A 25,619-nucleotide genomic window follows, 5' to 3' on the forward strand; every position below is an offset into this window, starting at 1 on the left:
GTGGTTCAATCTCAGCCCACTGCAACCTCCGCCTCCCAGGTTCAAGTGATTCTCCTGCCTTGGCCTCCTGAGTAGCTGGGATTACAGGCGCCTGCCACCAGGCCTGGCTACTTTTTGTATGTATGTATGTATGTATGTATGTATGTATGTATGTATTCATTTATTTTATTTTGAGACGGAGTCTCGCTCTGTCGCCCAGACTGGAGTGCAATGGCATGATCTCGGCCCACTGCAACCTCTGCCTCCCAGGTTCAAGCGATTCTTGTGTCTCAGCCAGCCTCCCGAGTAGCTGGGATTATGGGCGCCCGCCACCACGCCTGGCTAATTTTTGTATTTTTTGTAGAGACGGGGTTTTGCCATGTTGGTCAGGCTGGTCTGGAACTCCTGACCTCAAGTGATCCTCCCATCTTGGCCTCCCAAAGTGCTGGTTTTACAGGCATGAGCCACTGTGCCTGGTCTATTTTATTTTTTTGAGAGAGTCTCGCTCTGTCACCCAGACTGGAGTGCTATGGCATAATCTCAGCCCACTGCAACATCTGCCTCCCAGGTTCAAGCGATTCTTGTGTCTCAGCCTCCCGAGTAGCTGGGATTATGGGCACCCACCACCACACCTGGCTAATTTTTGTATTTTTTGTAGAGACGGGATTTTGCCATGTTGGCCAGGCTGGTCTCGAACTCCTGGCCTCAAGTGATCTGCCCACCTCAGACTCCCAAAGTCCTGGGATTACAGGCATGAATCACTGGGCCTATTTCTTGTTATTTCTAAGTGTTCACTGACAGTTTGGAATGTCAGTCACATGTTTAAATTTTATTTCACAAAACAATGAGAAATGAGAAATGAATAGTTATTTACATTCATCTAACTATTCTGATAATGCCTATATAAACAAATGCACAGCCATACCAAGGCTAGGAAGTGGTTTTCTATTAATTTATAACTTGTGTCCTTGGAGATAATGCTTATTTCTTTGGAAGAGTTCTTTTAAGATTCAAATTTTCATCACTTGCTTTTGCAAAGAGGAGAGTAACGATGATGATGATAACGATGATGTGATGATGATGATGAAAGCTAGTAGTTGTAAGACATTATGTGCCAGGCACTATTCTAAGTGTGTTATACGTATGAACTCATCTAGTCCTCACAACAGCACTATGAACTACATGCTATTATTATTTTTTTCAAATGAGGAAACTGAGGCATAAAGAAATGAAGTAACCAGCTTAAGGTTGTGCAATTTGCTGTGGAAAAGGCGGAACATACAGGCTTCTCAAAATACCTTCCCTAAAATTTGAAACCACATTTGAGACCATCGTCTATGAACATGGCAAAAATCAATGGGTTTTCCAAGATACAGTCTATTTTTAAAATATAAGGTGTTACTTTACGCCATCATCTCCATTTTTTTACTTAAATGGTGATAGTCTATAGATTAGAATATACTTCACTTAATATTGTGTCTCGAAATAATATCTGTTTTTAAATTTAGTATGGCCTTAATTTCATATAAAGAAACTTAAACAAATAAATTGCTATTCTGAGAACTTCAAAAGGGAGAGACCATAAGAGATGAACACCTATGGTCAAAACAACAGCAAGTACAATTTTATTTGTCCTGGAAAAAAATGAGATTTTTCTAAAAGATTCCTGATATTAAAAATGGTTGTGTGATTTGTGGAAAGTTTGATGTTTCTCAGAAATTACCATATTCTGTTTACAAGAAAATGAACTAGTGCCTAATGAGAGATTTGTATTTAAGGGTGCTATTCAGTTCCTAATTACCCATTTTCTGGCTTCAGGCAGGAAAATAGCTTGCATAAAAGCCAGTGATAGAAAATGTTGCATGACAAATGTGAAGGCGATCGAAGTATCTCTTATGTTATCTTGGTATTCCTTAAAAAAGAAATAGCATATTTTGCTTTTCCTATAGCATATTTTGGTAAGAATTAAATGCACTTTGGGACAAAGGTACAAAAATGCTTAGAAATTCACTCATTTCATTATGCATTTATTTGTTCAACAAATATTTATTAGATACTGCATTATGTCAGGCATAGCATTAGCCTTAGGGAACAGCAAGATAAAGGACATTAGTCTGAAGGAATTCAGTAAAGGAGATCTAAAAATTAAGATATAAAGACATGGCAAGGTGACAAGTACCTTGATAAAAATAAAGTGATAAGAGAACACAAAGTTAGATACCTAATCCAGGCTCAGGGTCATGGAAAACTTTTTATAGTAGATGCCATGAATTGAGTCCTGAAAGATTAGTAGGAATTAGCAGGGCAAAGGGGGCATTCACTTTAGACAGAACAAGTAGCATGTGCAACAGCTTAGAGGCTTCAGCGAGCATGACCCTTTTGATAAACACCAAGTAATTGGGCAGGGCAAGGGCAGGGAGTGCTGACGAGCAGTGGCAAGAAAAGAGGCTGAAGGTGTAGGCAGGGATTATATCATGCTTAGACTTTATCTGAAGATGAGGAGAAGCCCTTGAAGAATGCCCCCTTGACAGGAAGTGACGTGGTCAAATTGGACTTGGGACAATTACTTGGGGAGGATTGAGAATTATGCATTAGAGACTGAGCTGTTAAAATAATACGAAGGAGGCTTGAAGGTAACTTGAAATTAAATTGTGGTACTGAGGATATGCGTTAGTTAGGGTTGGCCAACTGCCATGATAAACTACCCCAAACCTTCATGACGTAATACAGCAAAGCCTTCTTTCTCATCCAGATACAATTTGAGGGTGCACAGAAAAGGGGAATGGTTCTATCCTACACTGTCATTTATGGACCCCAAATTATTCCATCTCTGGTTCCACCATTCCCTTAGGGCTATAGAATCCTTGAATAGATCCTGTTGTTGCTGAAAGGATTCTGTTGTTGCTGACAGAGGAAACAACTGTCTTTGACTTGCATAATGGCCATTTTATGTGGCTCAGCCTGTAACACTGTAATAGGTAGGGAGGTGGAAAGGTAAACTTAAGAGATGCTATGAAAATGGAACTTAGTGACCAACTGGATGTAGAAGTTGCAGAAAAGGGAAGAATATATGTTTTTAGTTTGGTTGAGTCACTGGTGGATGGTTGTGCAATCTTTTCATGCAAGGAATATGGTTGTCACAATAGATATTGGAGGAAAGATGTGAGTTTGAGATGCTTCCCACAGATCTCCACAGGGCTGACTCCCTAACTTTCTTTGAACCTGTGTTAAAATGTCGCCCTAAACAAAACAGCAACACTCTCACTCTCTCTTTTCTTATTATCCCACTTTATTCTCTTCATAGCTCTTCCCACATATTGTTCATTTTTCGGTTTACTGGTTGTCTCTTCTTACTTGAATGAAAGCTCCATGACAGCAGAGACTTTGCCAGTATTGTTCATTACTACATCCCTCAGTGCATAGAACAGCACCTGGTACATGATAGGTACTCAATAAATAATTGCTAGGAGGGTGAATGAATCCAAATGGAAATGGTCAGTGGAATGAGGCTTTCCAGAGAGTATGGGTGACACGAGAGAAGAAATCAGTCATTGAGAGAAGGAAAGAGATTGGGAAGTACCTAGAGAAAGATGCACTTTTGAGCAAATTTTTGTTTGTTATGTTAGTTTTCAGTTGGGGGAGACTTGGGAAAGAGTATATATGGAGGAAGGGGCGAATGACGTGGAGTAGGCAAAGAGAATGATGTGGACCAGGTCCTGCAGAAGGTGAGAAGGAACCCAGACTACTGGGGAATGAATTCACAGGACAGGAGGGCTATGTCTTCTACTCAGGGAGAAGCTACACAGTATAATTCAGAGCATAGAATCAAGTGTCAGGCTGATCTGAGTTGGAAGCCAGAGTCTACAACATTCTTGCTATGAAATTTTGCTAGAATACTTAACTGCCCTGATCCTTAATTTTCTCAACAGCAGAAAAGGGATAATGCCTTCCTCATAGAGTTACTGCAAGGCTTAAATGACATGAAATGCATTAAGCAAGAATCTTGTGATGGAATTTGTTGATTATTTCTGTAATTTAATTATAGATCTTTTGATTTTTACCTCAAATTATTACTAGTGTCATAAATAAACAAGAGGCCCTATCTATTATATGTTTTTTTTTGTTTCATTTGCTCCAAAAGGATTTGGGATTTCACGTCCTTTGGAATTTTGAATAAGTTTTGAGGGTTAACATCAAACTTGTTGCTAACAGGCCAAATCTGGCCTGCAGAGTTATTTCACTTGGTTATAACTTTTTTTTTCTTTTTAATTCGAAATCCTTAAATGGGACATGCAACAATCCATTTCCAGGTCTACTCCCTCTTGTCTTTTGCCTGGACTCTTCATGTATTTTCCTAATTTACTTGGCCTTTGTAGACAACCCATGATCTAGACTGATTTCTACTATGAATCAATTTCATAGTAATTTCTACTATTGATTTCTACTATAAAATATCTCATACCTTTAATGACTCTCATATTGCAAAATCCCCACACACCACTTTCTGTCTTTATTTTATTGATCTCTCCTCAGCATTTGCCACTGTTGATAAACTTTTGAAACTCTTTTTCCCTCTATTTTCTGTCACCTTCCTTTTTCGTCTACTCTTTGCTGCAGCTCTGTCTTCTTTGCCCACCATTTAAGTGCAATAATTTGTCAGTGTTTTTATTTTAGCTCACTGTTCTTCTTGTTGGCTCATGTCTGTGGCTCAACATGTCCAAATTTGGATAATCGTCTTTCTTTTCAAACCATTTTCTCCTATTGTGTTACATATCACAATGAAAGCAGTCACCGGAAATCCAAGCCATTCAGTCTCCCAAACTGAAACCACTTTCACATCTAGAAATAATAAATATTCAACAACTGGCACAGTGCAGACATTAAATAAGACTGGACAGTGCCCTGTACACCTCACTGTTGCTTCCCAGCTAAAGATCAGCCCTCCACACTCAGTTACCAAAGCCAGCTCCTACTGCCTCTGTGGTAACATCATTTTACCATGGACTATTCACATGCTAATGTGTTTTCGTTTTCCTTGTAGGTAAAATCTCAACCTTGAGTGGAATAGATCCTTCCTTTTTTCTGTCCTGTGCATCAAGCTAGCTACACTTCTAGCTGCTCCCAAGGCTCTAAACTTTACCCTATTAAATTGTTTGCATTTCCCCAGGCACTACCTGCTCTTACCACATGCCCTTGCCCATGCTGGTCTTTCAGCAAAGAGTGCTCTTCTCCTTCAACTCCATTTGCATAGCTACTTTTCACTCATTCTTCAAAATTCATTTCAGGTATATGCATATCTGAAAGGCCTGCCCTAACTTTCTTCTCTCTTAGCAACATCCCCAGTCTAGGTTTGGAACCCCCATGCTGCAAGTATTTTAAAAGCTTGCATTTGTAAGTCATATTTTATTATTGTTATAGCCCAACAAATTCTTCTTGCCTGCTGCACAGAAAAAGCAAATACATGGAAACATCAGGTATTATAGTAGAGAAAGAATTTAATCATTGTGGGGTGTGAAGCAAGTAGGATGGGAGATATTTCTCAAATTCACTTCCTTGAGAACTCAGAGGCTGGGGTTTTTAAGGATAATTTGGTGGGCAGGGGGCCAGGGAATGGGTGCGGCTGATTGGTTGGGAATGAAATCACAGGGATGTTGAAACTATCTTCATGTCCCTAGTCAGTTTCTGGCTGGCAGGGGTGGATAACAGGACCTGTGGACCTGTCGAGTCAGTACTTTGGTATGGGTCATGGATTCAGGTGGCATGAGTTGGTCTGCCTGAATGCAAAAGTCTGAAAATGATCTCAAAGACCAGTCTTAGGTTTTACAATAGTGAGGAATATATAGGAGCAATTGGGAAAGTTACAAATCTTGTGACTTCGGGCTATATGATTCCTGAGCAGTGAGCACTTATAGAAAAGCAATCTAGGGAATAATGGCTGGTTATTGTTTTACTATGCCTACCTCTTAGCAGAATTGAGGCCCCACTATAGTCTTACAAAGATGGTGTCAGTCCCCAGGATCAGTTTGGGAAAGGGACTATTATCATCCTTGCTTCAAAGTTAAACTGTAAGCTAAATTCTTCCTATAGTTAGCTTAACCTATGCTCAGGCATGAGCAAGGGCAGTTAGCTTGTGAGGTGAAGAGCAAGATGGAGTCAGTTTATGTTAGATTTCTTTCACTGTTATAATTTTTTTTAAAGGCAGTTCATGTCTTATCTATCAATGGAATAGCTTGACACAGAATGTTCATTGCAATCTGGTAAAATACTTTCCTGTGGAAGAAACACACCCATAAAATGAGAAGGTACGGAGGAGGAAAGTATTGTAAATCAACATAAAATTAACATTCATTGACAGAAGGAAAGGAAGTAACAGCTGGGTAAACAAACAGCTGCTCAAAGAGACAGAAAAACGACAGTAAGCAGCAATGAACATGGAAAATGGTCCCCAAGTATTAGAAAAGCAAGTAAATAATATGAGGAAATGAATTAACCCATTGGAAAATTGCTGAAGCATTTGAAGAAGTGAATAAAGGAAGTGTTCAAATTAAAGTTATCATACAGAAAAAAATAGAATAAATATTGTGTGTAAAAGAAGTGGACTTTTAAAATGCAATATGTTTAGGAGATAAATTAACTTGAAAATTTATATGACTTATTTTTTATAAATGTGTTTTATACTGCACAGACATTATAATAATATTAAAATATCAAAAGAATAAAAGTATGCCATAATCCTCACTTATCATTGTGTTGAAAATAGTAAATTAGGGCCGGGTGCGGTGGCTGATGCCTGTAATCCCAGCACTTTGGGAGGCCGAGGTGCGTGGGTCACCTGCAGTCAGGAGTTTGAGATCAGCCTGGCCAACTTGGCGAAACCCTGTCTCTACTAAAAATACAAAATTAGCTGGGCATGGTGGCAGACACCTGAAGTCCCAGCTACTCGGGAGGCTGATGCAGGAGAATCATTTGAACCCAGGAGGCGGAGGTTGCAGTGAACCGAGATCACACCACTGCACTCCAGTCTGGGCGACAGAGCGAGCAAGACGCCATCTCAAAAAAAAGAAAAAAGAAAATAGTACATTAGAAAAACACAACTGGTTTACTTTGCATTTATAGGATTACTAAATAGCCTAACCTTTTAAAAGGACATATTTAATAACACAAGTAACATACATATATTCACCTTCTAAAAAATTTGACCCTATGAAATACATATTTGATCTTCAACCTATTTTGTCACATACAACCCCTAAAATCCTTAGAATCTCCACAAGGTGATGTATTTTGTATGCTAATGATTAGCCAACCATTAGCATGCAATCATGGTTGACAACCGCTAGGTAGCTTCAGGCTGGGAGCTGATCACAGGAAAGACCAAGGCATGATTAGAGGATTGAGCCTTTTAGCCCCACCCCCTAGTCTCCAGGGAGGAGAGAGGGGCTGAAGGTTGAGGTGATCACCAGTGGCCAGTGGTTCAATCAATCATGGCTATGTAATGAAGCTTCCATAAAAACCTAACAGGACAGGGTTTGGAGAGCTTCTGGATAGCTGAACATGTGAAAGTTCCTGGAGGGTTGCACACTCCTTCCTCCATACATTGCCCTATGCATCTCTCCCTCTGTATCCTTTGTAATATTAAAAGGAAAACTTTAGACAAATTAAATTTAACAGAGTTTAACTGAGCAAAGACTCATGAATCAGGCAGCTCCTAGAATCAGAAGTGGTTCAGAGAAACTCCATGCTGCTGTGTTTTCTGAGAGAATTTATGGACAGAAAAAAGAAAGTGACATGCAGAAAGTGGAACTGAGGTACAGAAACAGCATGATTGGTTACAGCTTGGTGTTTGTCTTACTTGAACACAGCTGGAACGATTGGCCACCTTTGGCTGAAACTTGGTGATTGGTACAAGAGTAGGTTATGGTCTGTTTACACATCCTGTTAAGTTACAGTTCACTGTGTATAGAGAAATCTTTAGGCTGAACCTAAAATATGTAAAGAGGCAGCTTTAGACTAAACTTAATTTGACAGTAATATTATTTATAATAAACCAGTAAATGTGAATGTTTGCCTGAGATTTGTGAGTTACTTTAGCAAATTAACATGAAGAAGGGATTGCAGGAACCTCAGCGTGAAGCCAGCTGATCAGAAGTTCTGGAGGCCCAGACTTGCAACTGATGTCTAAGGGGTTGAGGGATCTGATGCTATCTTTAGGTAGATAGTGTTGGAATTGAAGTGGAGGACCCCCAGCTGATGTCTGCTGTAAAACTGATTGCTTGTTTGATGTGTGAGGGAAAAAACCCACATATAGGTCACAGAAGTTTTCTGTGTTGATTAGTGTTCAGTGAGAGAACAGAAAAATCACTTTGAATTTGTTTTTTCTACACAGAGACCCTTACCGCTACCTCCATACCACTGCTATCCCTGGAGGTAACCATCTTTTTTTGGCTTTATGTGTATCCTTTCAACATTTTCCCATGCACTTACATATGTATATGTAACTATAGACAATTTCTATCTTTATCTTTTATGATATGTATATATGATAATCCACTATACAAATTGCAGTAGTAATTCTGCAACTTCTTCATGTTTCTATATAACATTTGTCTTGGAAATATTTCCATTTCAATGTAAATTAGAGTTATGTCATTTAAAAAAATTGCCATGTATCATAATATGGATATAACATAATTTATTTCACATTCTGTTAGTGATGGCATTTAGGTGGTTTCTAATTTCCTGCATCCTCCAGCAGACATTCGTGGATATTTACTTAGTGCCACGTGCCAGGCACCCTTCTTGGTTCAGAGGATTTACTAGTAAACAAAATAATACTTCTTGTGGACATGTAAGAGGAGACAAATAAAAATGAAGACATGTATATGTAATAAAATATTATGTACGATAGAAGAAATACAGCAGAGACAGTAAAGATGTATATATAAAATACATCTAAGAAAGAAAATACAAAAAAATACAACAAAGATGTTGTAAAAAACATACAGAAAGAAAACAAAGATGAGAGAGTAGGTGGCAGTAAAGGCTTCAATGAGGAGCTTTCATATGAGCCAAGACCTAAAAGAAGTGATGGATGGTGCCCTGCAAATATCAAAGGCACCAGCTGAGAACTGGAAATGCAGGGTCAATAGGTGTGCATATTTGAAATGCAAAATCACTTTCCAAGCTGTCAGTGGCAATTCATACTCCCATTTGAAGCCTAAAAGTGTACTGTTTCTCACAGATTTCTTTCTTATTATCAATTTCCTTAATTGGTACCAGTCAGATGTGTGGAAAACTGTTAGTTTGCTATAGTTTTGTTGTAACTTGAATGCTAGTGAGGTTGTGCTTATTTTAATAAGCATATTGGCCCTTTGAATTTCCTCATCTCAGACTTGGCAGTTCTACATTGTTGTTCATTTACCCATTGTGATATTTACATGTTTGTTATTAATTTTTATGGTTTGTGTCCTGGATACTACCGTCTTGTTATATTGTGCTATTTGCTGTATTTGTTATTGATTTTTATCATTTGTATCCTGGATACTAATCCCTTGTCATGTATGTTGTAAATATTTTCATCCCAATCTGCTGCTTGTCTCTTTAAAAATATGTTTGTGGAAGACTTTCATTTTAAAGCAGTCATGTTTAACAATCTTTTATGGATTTTGCTAAGGAATTGCCTCATGTTTACATTGTCTTTTGTGTCCTAAAGGTCTTAAAGATATTTTCTCATATTTTCTTTTAATTTTATAGTATATGATTATTCCATCTGGAGCTTAATTTTCGGGACAATATGAGGTAGTAATTTATCTTATTTTCTATTATTGGCTAGCCAGTAGATCCAGGACAATGTATGGAATAGTAGACTTTTATGAATTGGTTTGAAAAATTACTTTTAGCATAAAGGAAATCTCCAAAAATGCTTAGGTACATTTTTAGACTCATTCTCCTGTTTCATCATACATGGTTTATTCTTGTGTGAGTTCCATAGTGTTTTTATTACTATAGTTTTATAATCAGTTTTGACATTGGTAAGTTAAGTTTTCTCTGTTATTCTTTTTTCCAAAATTATTGTCAGTATACATACTAATTTATACCTCTCATACAATGTTTAGAATTATCTTATCAAATTTTACTTTAAAATAATGTTGGGATTTTTGTTGAGATTGCATTTGAACCTACAAATTTATTTGGGGAGACATCTTTCAATATTCATTATTGTCCCCATAAAAATGTTGTATTTAGTTTTAGGCTTATTTCAAAGTGTTTGAGGGCTTTGTTGCTATTAACAATGAAATTTTTGTTTTATTGTATTATTTTAATATATGATTCCTGCTGTATAGGGAAGCTAAGACTCTCTTGGTTCCAATAAATATTTTTTTCAGTTGATTCTTTTGTATATTCTAGATAGGTAATTATAACATCTTCAAATATTGACAGATTTCCCCTTATATACATAATTGAAATATGTTTTAAAAGTTTTTTCTAGTGCAGTGTGTGTGTATTTTTATGTTGTTGACTTCTCATTTTTTTACATTTTTGATCAGTGTGACCCATATGATGATAATTGTTTTATTATTGATTTTGCTTTTGTAACATAATGTGTGGCCATTTTTAGAAATTTGCTTTTTTTTTTTTTTTTTTTTTTTTGTGAGACAGAGCCTTGTACTGTCGACCAGGCTGGAGTGAAATGGCGCGATCTTGGCTCACTGCAACCTCCACCTCCTGGGTTCAAGCAATTCTTCTGCCTCAGCCTCCCGAGCTGGGATTACAGGCACCTGCCACTATGCCCAGCTAAGTTTTGTATTTTTAGTAGAGATGGAGTTTCACCATATTGGTCAGGCTGGTCTCAAACTCCTGACTTCGTGATCTGTCTACACTGGCCTCCTAAAGTGCTAGGATTACAGGCGTGAGCCACTGCACCTGGCTAGAAATTTTGTATTTTATGTGTTTTAAATAATACATTTTAAAATTGAAAATGCACTATGATTGTGGACTTGTGAATTTCTATCTATAGTTTTTATTGGTTTATGCTATATATTTTTTAAAAGCTATCATGTTAGGTATTTAAAGTTTCTTGACTACTATTATTTTGGTAGTCTTGTGAACTTGGTCAATATAAATTGTTTTATCTTTTTTATAATTTTAAACATTAAATTTCTGTTTTTACCAAAATAATTCACATACATGGAAAAATTAACTCATATGACAAAGCTCAAAATGAAAAGCAGCAATCTCCTGTCTCAGATGCTGCCCCCCCAACTCCCCCAAGTTATGTTCCAAGAAATCTATACTTTTCAACTTCCTCAGCTGATTTTTTTCTTGTCACATGTGAAAACAACATGCTTAATTACAATTCTAAAATTTCAACTTGTCTATCGATTTCTTATGGAAAAGTAGACTGAGTTCTCTTCATGTGCTCCTCACAGCATAGCTGTCTACCCTATATACTTATACTTTCTTGACCTCTCAATCCAGACATATCACAATCAAATCAATAGTCAGTGTCTACCTGAGTGTAGTTCACGTCTGAGATAATAAGTTTATTACAGGAATTGATAGCCTGTCCACATTTAAATTTTCTCCCAGAGTGCATAAAGCCCTTCCATGCAGCAGTCGCGAATCCATCTCTGGAATCCTTCGAAAGTGCAGCTCTTCCATCCCTGCTGCACATTGGTCTGTCTGGGGCACTGTTTGTTTCTGCTGAGACGTTCATCTGGAGCTGTATTTTTCTCTTTCTTGAACCTGATTGATGGCTTTCTAGGCCTACTGTATAGCTATTTTTCTGGAGCTTTCCTTTACCCAAATCCATCATTTGTTATATTTTTTAAATTGCCAGCAGCACTTTCTTATTACCTAAATGCTTTTTCTTTTTATATCATCCTAGTCCAGATGTGGTAGCCATGAACATGAGTAAACAAACTAATTATAGATGTTTAAGAGTTTTCCTCTGCCCCTTGGATGATTTTGGTTTCCTCTGAGTCCCTCTGCTCTGACTCTTGTGTTGGACGCTATCCATCAGTGTCTTCTGAGCTTGGCTGTGTGTTCTTGTTTGGTGACTGGAAGCTCTGTGCAGGGACTGCACCTGTCAACAGGTGGGTTGTACTCTGGGTTGAGAAGGTGGCAACGTTGCTTTCTCTTGGGCAGTTCCCAAATGTTACTGCTCGTAGGTCTTCTCCTTGGGCTATTCAGTGTCAGTATTCCACTTGGGAACTACAAGCCTGACTGCTGATATTGTATGAGTTGAGAATTCCATTTCCCTGGGCTGAGCCAGCTTTCTGGACACATACCCACTCTTCCTACCTGGAAACTGACGCCTTCTTCCACATACACGGTGATAATTGATCGGTGCAGGATTTTAGAGTTCAGCCCACCTGGGTATCTCTGCTACCCCATAATCTGAACAATAACCTTGCTGATTGCTGTTAGACACCACTTTCCCTAGTATCTCCTGCCTCCAGGCATAGGGCACTGCTACTGCTGCCTTTTAGAGGAATGCCCAACAAGTTACTTCACGCTCTCATTTCCTTTGGTAAACTGTCCGTTTTTTTGAGGTAACCTAGATTCAGGATCCACTGAGGTTTGCTTTCTTTTTTATTTTCAGAATGTAGATAGATTTTTAAAAACTTATTTTCTCCTATTTCTAGAGATTTGTCATAGGAGGTGAGAGCTTTATTCACCCTTTATTGTGTTCCTTTCTATTCTATTAATATTCCTTTTTGTATTCAGTTTGCATCTTTAACTGTAACCGAATGCTTTAACATTTTTAACTGAAATTCCTTCAAGATTGTCCATTTTCATATCAATGTATCAATATATTCAGACTCTACAATTTATCGATACCAATTTATGTTTGTCATATTTGCTGTAAATATTTCTTGGAGTAATACCCTTTTTACTTTAGTTATCTTATTCTTCATGGTAATGAAATTTTACATCATGACATAATCAATTTTGTTAATATTTTCCTTTGTTGAAAATAGATTTTGCAAATGTCTGATAAGTTCATGATTTTTTTTTAGAGTTTTTGTAACATAGGTTTTATTTATTTATTTATTGAGATGGTTGCCCAGGCTTGTCTCGAACTCCTGGCCTCAAGTGATCCTCCCACCTCAGCTGCCTAGTGCTAGGATTGTAGACTTGAGTCACTGTGCCAGCTAGATTTTAAATATCTATCTTACTTATCTTAAAATTATTTAGTAATTGTCTCGTGAAGTATGAATCTGTTCCCTCTCAGATTTCCAAATTGTTAGCTAACTATCTCAATATTGTTTATTAAGTAATTTTAAAAATCTTATTGGTTTTGTCCCCATTATCACATATTCAATTCCTTTATAAAATGTACTATACTTTTGTCCTTTCCACTCTGTTTTTGTTTTTCCTTTTATGCTCATATTGATTATAAATTAATCATTTCTATTTTAATAATTCATGGGCTGATCTTCATTTTTATTCTTAACTCATAGGCTGGTCTGATTTCTTTTTTTATTTTTAAAAAATATTGTTTAGTAGTTTTCTATTCATATACTACACAAATATTCTGAGCTAGGTTATAAAAATTAAAGGATGAATAGCACTTCTCCTTTGTTTTCAAGGAGTACATAGTCTTAGAGAGTATGAGCAATTATTATTCAAGAATTCAAAGAAGACTTTTGAAAGCTTAAGTTGGAAGGAAGGAATAAGCCTAATAAAGGAAAGCTTAAGTTGGGTCTTGATTTATAGGCACAACTTCACCAGGGCAACGACTAGATCAGCAAAAATGAATCTGTATATGCAATAAAAATTGTGGACAGGTACACACACAGGGATGGCTGGAGCATAGGGTGAGGACATGAGGAGTAACTGAGTATGAGGCTGGAGAGACAAACTGGAGCACCCCTCTTTTCTAATTCCAGCTTAATTTTGTAATAATATAATAAAATTCAATACCAACCCCATTAAACTCTTGATCAGGATAATATTAAGCATATTCAGTATACCATAACAATTATTGAATTGAATCGAATTCTTAAATAATAATGTCATTTGTCGCAGAATGGGAGAGGTAAAAATAATAACAGTGTCAATAAAATTAGGACTATAGTAAATTCAAGCTGTGTGTTCCTTTTCAAAGTGAAAACACAGAAAGAAAACTACTCCCTTCAAGACTAATCAGTTGGCTTTAAGACAGAAACACAAAATCAATCATCTTTACTTTATTGAAGCAGTGTGTAATTCTCTGCTAGTATGTAGTCCACTACAGAGACAGGGATGAGTTCCATCAGCCAGCAGGGCCCTGTGAAATTGGATCCATTCTGTACAGGAATAAGGAGGGAATGCAAGCAAGCAGGGAAAGCAATAGAGGCATCCTAACTGCTCTAGAAGGTTGATGGTGAAATGACAGAATGAGAATGTAGCACTGGGAACAGTGTGAACATATTAAGAAGAGTTTTTTAAAGTTCTAACCTGCTTGTTGTAATCATTTCACAATGTATGTGTGTATCAAAACACCACATTACACACCTTAAATATACACGATTGTAATTTGTAAAATATACCTTAGTGAAGTTGAAGGGGAAAGTTCTAACCATATTTAGAAGACAGAGGAAACAATTCAGTTGAGATGGAGAGGTTGAATTTTTTTTTAAAAGAGGAGAGACCCACTTTGGAACATGAGTTCTTTAGGATATGTGAAACAGCTTGTCTCAAGATACAGAGGGGAAGATGGAGCACTTCTTAGAATGGCAGCAAGGATGTCATTAGAAGATGTAAAGAAAAAGGTGGTGAGGGATGGATGCAGAAAGCCAGACAGCTTACACTGATGCTTTGATCTTCTAAATAAGTATGTCCCACCTGTGTCAGATTACCCAGGAGTACTGGGTAAAAATTCAGCCCCTGGATCACTCTCATCAGAACCCAGGAAGCTGTGATATTAGTGAACTCTCTGGGTTATTCTAACTAAAGTGTGAGAACCAATGGCTCAAATGGAGTAGCAGGTTATCTGCACAGTGTGTTTATATGATTGGGAAAGCATTCGTGTTTTAGGAAGAGGGTGGAAGATATGGGTGGGCAATGGAAGGAAGAAAAGAATTGCTGAGCAGAGCCCATTTGGAAGTTGGGAAGCAGGAATTTGTATTGGAGAGGCTGGCCCAGCTCCAGATATGGTTGAATGTGCTTCCATGGCTTCTTCTAAGTTAAAGTGAATCTACCTAAAGATCCTGTTATTACTTATGTATCAGGGCCCAGGGAAAAATTGATAAAGCAGGCTACTGGATCAAGAAAGCAGGCTACTGGATCAAGGACATGAAGACAACTTGAGAGATTTCCCTTCCTTCTGGCCTTGGGAAACATACCTTTCTGTGCAGGCAGAGTCAATAACGCTGATTGCTATGTACAATCCTGTGGATTTGTGTATTCAGAACTTTAATTTCACAAATTATGATGAGGCTGCCAACATGTCAGGCCAGACTTTCCTCTGCTAGTTGTGGCTCAGTTTATTCTTTGATGCTGCTGCTCCACCTGCACATAACCCAAGATGGGCAGCTCCCATGGTGAAAGGAATTAAAAGTTGCAAGGCCCTAATCTAGTTTGTAGCTTTTCTCTCTCTCTACCCTTCTCTCTCCCTCTCTTTCTCTCTCTCTCTTTTTTTTAACTTGAGTATATTAGCAGCCTCTTACCTGGTCTCCAGGCTACCAGCCTTTTCCTTCCAAGGTAATCTTCTATTAGAGTACCTTTTTTTTACACAGACTGATAGTTGTCATAAGTGCTGTAAGCAGTCACTGTTGTGAAGATTTCCTGTCACCACAGAGTGACGTTCTAACAAACAAAACAGATATAAGAGGTTTTTCGAAGAGTGCCTTGTCTTCAGCCACTGCCCCCGCCATTAGCACCTCCTACATTCTAGGGACAGGGAATCCTTGTCATTGCCTCAGTATATTGCATACTCTTGCCTATAACCAAAGTGTCCCTTCGAGTTTAGTTGCTGTTCTTTCTGTTGTTTCCCTATAAGAAGTGTATTTAAATGTTATTCCTGCTCTGTAGCTTTCTTGGACCACACTCCCTCTTTCAAGGCAGAATTATTTTTTTCATCTGTATTCCATAGTACTTTATACAAGTATCAACATTGTATTTAGAACATTCTATTGTATTTACTTGTATCTTGTACTTACTTGTGTTGTACTTACCTGTTTCTACAACTGCACTAGAATTTCACGTAATCCAAACTGAAAGAACATAGGAGAGTAGAGTTCTTTGGAGCAAGCAATATGGGCAACTCCCTGCATCATTTTGTAATAGTAACAAGCTTTTCTTTTTCCATGTAATATTATAGTTGTAGCATTGATGAATCTGAATATTTGTAGAATCATAGAATTTCAGTGGGGAGAGGTATCTTAGAAGTGATTCCTTTGATTTGCAGACGAAGAAACCAGTCTTGTGGTTATGTTAGACCACCTAAGCACCTTTCATCAAAATCCCAGCCAACAACCTTTAGAAATTTATGAGAATTAAACCATTTCCCATTTCAGGCAAAAACATTCTGGAAGAGAACAAATGTACAATGCATTTTAGTTCAGAGGGAGCCCCATTAACAAATGTTAACTGCATTTTAAGAAGTTGGGGTCAGGGAAAAGGTCAGGCTGTTTGATGAGAGATCATTGATAAGTTCAAGGAGGATTTTAGATACAAATAAAGTGTTTTTCATGTGTTTCATTGAAATGATTTGAGGTATCAGGGCCACCAGAAGACAATAGAGTGGGTTTTAGTGAGTTTCTTTTTGTCTAGGTTTAACTGAACCGTTTTTTTTTCTTTAATAGGTTTCAGAACCTTCTGTGGTCCAGAAAGACATTTGTGGACAACATGAAAATCTATAACCACAGTTACATCTACATGCCTGCCTTTTCTATGAAGACAGGAACAGAGCCATCTTTGAGGGTTTATTATACACTGTCAGATGTTGGTGCCAATCAAACAGTGCTGTTTGCCAACCCCAACTTTCTGCGTAGCATTGGAAAGTTCTGGAAAAGTAGAGGAATCCATGCCAAGCGCCTGTCCACAGGACTTTTTCTGGTGAGCGCAGCTCTGGGTCTCTGTGAAGAGGTGGCCATCTATGGCTTCTGGCCCTTCTCTGTGAATATGCATGAGCAGCCCATCAGCCACCACTACTATGATAACGTCTTACCCTTTTCTGGCTTCCATGCCATGCCCGAGGAATTTCTCCAACTCTGGTATCTTCATAAAATCGGTGCACTGAGAATGCAGCTGGACCCATGTGAAGATACCTCGCTCCAGCCCACTTCCTAGGGACAATGGAAGAAGAAAGGACTGAACCAGGGTATTTTTGTTAGGTTTTCTACGTGACTCCAAGAGGGAATGGTCAAGTTGTTTCATGGATTTGCATGGGCCCTTGGAAAAACAGGAAAGGAGCAATGAAGATCCAAGCAAAACTTTACTTTCAGTGTTGGCTTGGAGGACAACTAAGAAATGAAACATCCTATGAAATACTTTATAGCACATGGCAGATTTGCAGCTAGTAAACTGCTGGTGAAATGCTGTTGGTAAAGCCCATGGTTCAAATCTAGAAGATGCAGTTCAAAAACAAGACAGACTGGAGTTGTTAGGGCTGAGGAGCCAATCAAGGTAGAATAAAGAAAATGTTGGGGTAAAAGTGTTGCTGATTGTCAACACAAACTGGCTTAATAATATTAATAAGAACCTGTCTTATTAAGACTGGCTTTAGAACTGTAAGTTTTTTAAAAAGTTATTATTTATTTTTGCCCTCTTTGGGGAAGTGGGTGGGTAGATTTAAAAAATCCCTTCCTGAGTAATAAAGATACAAAATGTTACTGCTGATAATTGTGATTTGTTGAGCCACGTCTATATTAACTATAGCTCCCCTCTATTTTTAAAATTTTACGTAAGAATTGCTTCTTCCTCTTTTGTCAAGTCTACAGAGACAATGTGAAGCATTATTGAATTTAGACTGTGTTGATTCATAGTCTGGATAACAGGAGCCACTTTCCTTCCTCAGAATTTAGGACATAAACCCAATTTTAGGTCTGCATTATGTAAGCCTGTTTGCATTGTCATTTTTATTTTGGTGCAAAAGACTACCAATATGAGTGCATTATTTATTTGTAAATTGGCATAATTGTCTTCATAATTTAATGTTCAGAAATGCAGTAAAGCACACTGATGAAAAGCTTAGTCTCTGTGGAAGACAGACCAGAAGACAAATCCCTTTTCTATCTACTGTGGCATATTCACTGCAAGGCAAAGGACATGTATGCATACATGCAAGAATGAATTGAGCGAAACTTTGAATATGTTTCCTCTTTTGAGCTATTGCTATTTAGTAGTTACCTAAAAAAGAATACATTTTTACTAGTATACCATTAAAAATGTAAAAGGCTTAACATGTATGCATGTATGCATACATGTAGACACACATACACACACACAAAGTTAAAGCTCATTACTGTGCAACTATGAAAGCTGAACTCATGTGACCTGGTATGGCAAAAATTTGTAACCAGTGTTGGAGATCACAAACGTGTTTTGCACTATCCATTACATGTTGATATAAGACAACTGAGCTCACTGGTTGCTGCACATAATACCCATAGCAGCACAAGATGCAAGTCTTACCCCAAATGCTTACCCGGAATGAGCAGAATTGTCTTACTCATCCTGATTTTACCCAAAATATCGTGAATGGGCTTGCTGTTGAGCGTGGTCACACAAGGTATAGTTTGTACAAGTAAAGAGATATGAATTAGTAGCTATTTATTTCCTTAGTAGCAGGTAGGACTACTTAGCTTGTTACACCAGCTTTGATACACAGCAAGAAAAGTCTACTGACAGATTACAAGCAGCCAAATGTGTTTACATTTCAGAGAAGGGTAAAGGAAGCCTCTCGTCTTCATACTTTGGAATGTCTTAAGCTAAAATGAGACACTAGAGTTCAATTTCTTTTTTATTTTAAATGTCACTAAATTGTAGGTAAACTGTACCAAAAAGTTCTAGTTTAATTTTAACAGTAAAAACTTAGCATACCGTGTTACCATGTAAACAATAATGGCTGGTATTTTCTGTGGGTTAATTTAACATGACATAAACATAACAAAGCCCTTGGCAAAATTCTACATCATTGAAGTAGACCATTTCTAAATACAATTAAATAGTGAGGTTATTATAAAATTCTGCATTTAAAATATGACTTGTTGATAGTGCAGATTATATTGTTACTTAGAAAGTTAAGAATTCCAGAGTAATGATTCTATTGGAGAACCAGTTTGCTATACGGCAGCAAAAACATAATGAGAATGTACCATGAAGAAACTGTGTTAAATATTCACTTTGAGTGAAGCTTTGAATATGTTTCCTCTTTTGAGCTGTTGTTATTTAGCAGTTACCTAAAAAAGAATACATTTTTACTAGTATACCATTAAAAATATAAAAGGCTTAACAAAAACACATATAAAAGTTAATAAAATATGTTACTCAGATTAGTACTTTAATTGTTAAAATGTAATTAAAAAGCTCCATAAAACCCATACATCACAGTTGCATTGAAAATATTATCTGGACTAGAATCTCTTAAACCCAGGAAGTGGAGGTTGCAGTGAGCCAAGATGGTGCCGCTGCACTCCAGCCTGGGTGACAGGGCAAGATCCTGTCTCAAAAAAAAAAAAAAGAAAGAAAGAAAATATTATGTGGAAATTTTTCATCTTGTTATGATGCCTGGGATAGATTTATGCAGTAGATTTATATTTAATGTTTAGTTTACAAACTTGTGAAACTATTTCATGTGGATTCTGAAAGGCAAAACAGAAATGGCCAGTGCCGGTGATGTTTGATTAGACCAGTTCTTCACAGCTGGGGTGATTCATTATCCCTCTCTGGTGACATTTGGCAATGTCTGGAGACCAGAGACATTTTTTATTTTCATGACTCAAGGGTGCTAATAGCATGTAATTAGTAGAGGTTAGGGATCCTGCTAAAGATCTTACAATGGACAAGTCAGCCTCTCACAGCAAAATAATTATCCAGGCTAAGATGTCAGTAGTATCACAGTTGAGACACCGTGGATTAGACCAAAATGAAATTTTGATTGTTCCACCTTGTCTTCACTTAAAGATAGATATACAAGCTCACAGCATTCAAAATATGACTACAATTTAATGGAAATATTTTCTTATGGTAAATTACAACTCACTAGATACATCATACTATATATGCCTTTTGGCCATAATTCGTTAGATAGGAGTGTGTGTGTGTGTGTGTGTGTGTGTAGCATGAAGTTAGGCATCTCTATACTTACTGTGCTATGTGTTCCTAAGTAAGGACCTTGCTAGAATCATCCTGTAGAGTGCTCTGGAATACTCTATTATTATTAAGATCTTCAATTCTAAGCTCCCATTATCTTTCTTTGTTTATCTGAAATTAAGACCTTCAGAATTGGGCCTGGTCTTTTCCAGATTTGATCAATTACATTTTGATATAACTGACTCTTAAAATTCAGCTCAGAAGACATTCAATGAGAAAATCTTTAATCACTTTTGATGATGCACCTGCCAAGAGGGGGCATCACTTTGTACCATCAGACTAATTAAAAAAATTGTTGTGTAGTCATAAAAATTAGGCTGCTCCATAGGGGCAAAAGGAAGGGTGAAGAGACTAAAAACTAGTACCTTGATAGAATTTTAGTTTTTATTAGCCTCGATTTGAGAACTGCATTGATTCCAAAGATCATGACTAAGGGTGCCCTCTAATTTTAATCACACTTCAGTAAAATTAAGGTAGGTGAAGGATTAAGTCATTCCATAATTAAGAAAAGTAATGTTTATATGAAAGATTTTTATATGGACAATGACTCACAGACACATATGCTTTGTATAGAGGGTTTTGCCAAAAGTTTATACAAAATTGCACATCTAAACTGCATAATTCTCATACAAGAAGTTAAGGCAGTGCTCACTGGATTTTGCTTCTGTATAGTTCACTTTTATCTGTCTTCACAAGGGTAGGAAGTAAATGATCTCAATGGGCACATGTTCAGAAAATACTGTGTTTGGCTTTGTGATGTGTCATGTCTTTCTCTTGGCTAAAAAAATTGTTTAGGCTATATATAAATTGTACCTGAAGCAATCTGGACAACATAGCTTAAAATGGAAAATAACTGAAAAAATCCTGGGATTTTACATTTGCCAAAAATACCCTTGGATTAGTCAAAGGCTTTACAAGAGTGTTATAGATGATCCAAAATGGAAACAATATTGATAACATTTCTTTTCGTCAGCAGCTATATATTCCAGTTTTATAACTTTATTATATACATTTTTTGATTTATTAATAGAAAGTCAGCCATCCAGAGTTTTAACTTCTATGTTTGAAATATTGACTTTGTGAAATTTTTCACTGACAAATCCTTGTTAGGAGGGACCTAAGGGGGAGGAGAATGTTACCAGTCCACTGAAAACTTTAGGAAATGTTCATTGTGTTGTGTAAATACTTTCCCACCAGCACCAGGTAATATATTCTCTATGTTTGTAGAATTCCAAAGATCAAAAGCTGTAAGGACATTTATGTGAACTTGAGGACAAGCTTGTGGAGGAATAAGGACTGAGAGTAATATTGTGCTTTTTCTTTCTTTATCTTCGCGTCGTATAGGTCAACTCTCAGGTTGTATGACTTTAGTTGGGCACACATCAGAGGTGGAAGTGGTAGAAGTGGGTTAACAATTTCAGGGTCTGGCAACCTAGGTCAAAGCCTCTAATAAAGTCAGCAGTAAATATAACTAGCAACTTCATTCTACTATGTGCTAGGAGGAGGGTGAGGCAAGTTGAAAGGAGGAGATGACCCTATCCCCACACTCTCAGGATGTAAAAGGGCAGAGTGCTGTCTACCCTTACCCTTGGCTTTTTAGCACCGTCAGTCTCTGTCCTCTCCCAGGAGAGCTGCCTTGGCTCCAGAGTTGAGCTAATAGCATTGTGACTAGAGAGGTAGTGTGGAAATTCGCTGAGGACCTCAAAATTTTACACTGCCTTAAACTGTTTTGTTTTTGCTTAAACTCGTGCTGTCTAAATTTGGGTGTTTTGTGACAGGGTCTGATCACCCCGACCTGGTTATAGCCCTGCTAGCGATTCTAAAGTGGAACTTTTCCCCCTCATTGATATGGATAGTCTGAGTCCTTGAAGCTAGGGAGATATCAAATATTCTACCAGTTCCTACATAGCTTCTTTAAAAGTCCTAGAGACTAACTCACAGGAAGTCTGAAGCCCAGAGCGTCTGTTTATAAACTCCTAAATATGAGGCCACAATATTTAGGTTGAGCACTAGAAAATTTCTATTTTGCAAGTGGAAGGAGACTTGAATCTATAATTGCTGTAGCTTTTTTTCCCTTCTATCATAAGAAAATGGATACCATCTGCTTTACCCTCAGCCCAGACTTGTCTTTTGAATTTTTTACATACATCTTAGGGGTGAGAGATTGAAACAACTGCATGAATGAAAAGCTTGTTCAAACATAACACAGCCCCTGCTCACCATTTCAATAAGGGAAAATCCATGTTTCTGTTTCTCTCTAATTTGTTTCCTCTGGTGCCAACATTTCTGATTTCTTCTGTCTCTAATACATAAGGAATAAATACCATATTATAAATTGACTTACATGCCTGCGAGCATTTGCCAGGTAGTCAAAGCCTATGACTCTAACTTTTTAAAGCACAGAAGAGGAATTTTATTTTATGGTCACTCCTCTGTGTTTCTATTGATCTCTATATTGTGCTAAAATTCTTTCAGATAGTTTTTTTCTTATTGAAGCTGTGGGATATAATCAATGATGCCCAGCTGTCTGAGAATTTTATAGAATAATCCAAATTATTGATCCTGCCTCTTTCTGCTTCTGTGTAATTAACTTTCTTTTGATGATTATTTTTAAAATGTATGCTTCACACAAAACCAATAAACATCTAAGAGATGTGATTTAATCCAAGGCAGAGAAAACTAAGAATCAGTTAATGTCTATTTTATCTGCACAGTATTACAAACAGAAAATTGTAATAAAAAAAGGTTTAACCAAAGTGAAAAAAAGAGAGACAAAATCTTGGTTTTAATTTGAAAGGATGATTAGGAGTGATCTCAGAAGAGAGTTCAGCAGGAAGCAAGGAAGAGGCTGTTGACCTTGAGTGGAGCCTCAAGAATGGAACCTTTTTAAAATATTTTAAAGGAAATATATTGTCATCCAGCTGTTATGGTTAATAATGAATAGTTTTCTCTGGGTGAGGCTTATCCATTGCACACCTGATGTGCTGACCCCTGTGATTTCCCCAAATGTTGGAATGTTGCCTGCATAATTTGTGGTAATGGGGGACTGTGTTCCTGCTTTTCCCTGGTTACAAAAAACAAAACAAAACAAAAAAAACAGAAAAAAAGAGAGAGAAAAGATGCTAGAGGAAGCAGTGTGACAGCCAGATCATGAGATGCTGACGGAGAGAACAGAGTGGTACCTGTTTACCCACTTGGACCATGACAGTCTCAAGGCTCCACCCCTTGCTGTCCCTTCTGGAGAGGTGCTCTCCTGGGAGTTTGATGGCAGTGAAACAACACTCCTGTTTTCTTTTTTCTTTCTTTTTTTCTTTTTTTTTTCTGTTGAGACAGAGTTTTTTCCTCTTGTTGCCCAGGCTGGAGTGCAATGGCGTGATCTCGGCTCACTGCAACCTCTGCCTCCCAGGTTCAAGCGATTCTCCTGCCTCAGCCTCTGGAGTAGCTGGGATTACAGGCATTCACCACCAAGCCCGGCTAATTTTGTGTTTTTAGTAGAGATGGGGTTTCTCCATACTGGTCAGGCTGGTCTCGAACTCCTGACCTCAGGTGATCCGCCTGCCTCAGCCTCCCAAAGTGCTGGGATTACAGGCATAAGCCACCGAGCCCAGCCCCACACTCTTGTTTTCATAGCCCTTTTTTGTCTGTACTTTGGTACATATTCCCCAAATAAGATTATTATTTAGATCTCCTGTCATGATAAGGCAGTGATAGCAGGAAGTGTCACTTTGACCCTCACCCTTGGAAAGTGGGCTATGTATAGCTAGAGTTAGAACAGGAGGTTCTAACCCTGCTTCCACGATTACTTCAGTAACAGGCTTTTGTATCCATGATTACTTAAGCTACTTAGATGCATTTTCTACCCTGTATTCTAGTGTACACAACACACACACACACATAAGCCCTTTGCCCGTGGAGAAGAGGGAGATGGTTGATTCAGTGGGAGTGGGGAGTGGCAGAGGGTGCCTTAACTTTTTCTGGCTTGACCCCTACTTCCTTATGTGTTTCCTTCATATACCTCTGTCACTTTAGAGATGTAACCATGTCTGTTCCAAGTTGTATCGTTATTATCAAGAAGTCCTATAAATGTAGCAAATGTGACTATTTTATAGAAATGCACAATAGTTTATAGGCCTTGGAGAAGTCTGATAATAGTATGTAAATATCCTTCATTGAAGTCGTAGAACCTTCTAGTAGGAAGCTCCTTAGGTGATAACTGCAAGAGGATTAATGTTTGTTTCTCCAGCAAACACCAGAAGCAAGGAATCAATCTGTCACTGTTTTTCATTCAGTCTTAAGCACCGTTGGGCATTGATAGGTTGCTATAGACACTCCCTTTGTAACAAATATACAGGATTCACAATTTAGGATGTCTGATGGCCACCAGGGTACATCATAGAGACACTAGAGAGAAGAGAATAAATATAGCTCATCAAAAAGCCTGCTTAATCTTTAAAAAGTCTGAAATATTACTAGAATTCCAGTTACCGTGCAGCATAGTCAGTCTAAACAGCAATGGGGAAAAAAGGTGTCTTTTTGGTCTCTTTAATTCTATTATGACACATTTTAATATTATTCCACATGTGTGCAAACTGTTTCTCAAGAGCAAAGTTTGAGGCTGGAGATAAGAAAATAGAAAAGTTAAAACATTATTTTTTCTCATATAATGTAATCTGACTACTAGTTCATGGATATAATAATTCTGGGAAAAAATTTTAGATTAAACTATAAAATTGAAATTACCTTTGAAGAGTATATGGAATTGCTTCTTTCTATTAAAGCCAACCTCTACTGGCAGAAAGTGTGGAGAAAATCAGTGTGCTCAATTCGTTTTGTAGAGTTTCATGTAAAATGTTGCAGGTAAAAAAGAAAACTTTAATCGGTACTTTCTACAGTGTGACTAGAAAAATTAGTGTCTATCTCTGTTGGTTCTGCTGACTTGCTTCTTTCCACCGAATCTAAATGCAATGTCATAGGAGGAGGTTTGCTGTAAAAACATGTCTTTTTCTTTGGTGTATTCATTGTAATTATGGCTGGCAGTGAGAAGGTTCAGTAAGTCTCAATTTCTCTACCTCCCTTACTTGGAGAAAATTTGTAAATGTACCCTGTGAATAAAATGATTTTTTTATAGCTTGTGAAGTCTTTTTATTTTCCAGAATTAAATGGGTGATGCTTTTTCATTTTCTGTTCCTGCTTTATTTTGTATCCATATCAGCTACACTGATATTTTTTTCTTACAGATGAAAAGTCATGAGACTTAGTGAGGAAATCATTTTAGAAATCCTGAACTATAATTGCTAGAATATAAGAACACTATTGGTACTTCTTATGTGGATGAA

At 37.5% G+C, this 25,619-nt stretch overlaps 1 protein-coding gene across 3 annotated transcripts in view; it reads left to right on the plus strand.

Annotated features, from left to right (window-relative positions):
• Positions 1–25,410, plus strand: part of ST8SIA1 (ST8 alpha-N-acetyl-neuraminide alpha-2,8-sialyltransferase 1) — a 138,979-nt gene extending 113,569 nt beyond the window's left edge. The window contains exons 5-6 of one of the 3 annotated variants that reach the window (XM_055280403.2): positions 8,366–8,406; positions 16,773–17,801. In XM_055280403.2, the coding sequence (XP_055136378.1) occupies positions 8,366–8,406; positions 16,773–16,819 (88 nt within the window). In that variant the 3' untranslated portion in view covers positions 16,820–17,801. Of the gene's footprint in view, positions 1–8,365; positions 8,407–9,732; positions 9,778–16,772 lie in introns of those variants that run through there. The other 2 variants (XM_055280404.2, XM_055280402.2) reach the window with 2 other exon arrangements.
• Positions 25,411–25,619: the final 209 nt, after the last annotated feature.

Source organism: Symphalangus syndactylus, chromosome 5 (genome assembly GCF_028878055.3).
Source record: "Symphalangus syndactylus isolate Jambi chromosome 5, NHGRI_mSymSyn1-v2.1_pri, whole genome shotgun sequence".
Taxonomy (NCBI): Eukaryota; Metazoa; Chordata; class Mammalia; order Primates; family Hylobatidae; genus Symphalangus; species Symphalangus syndactylus.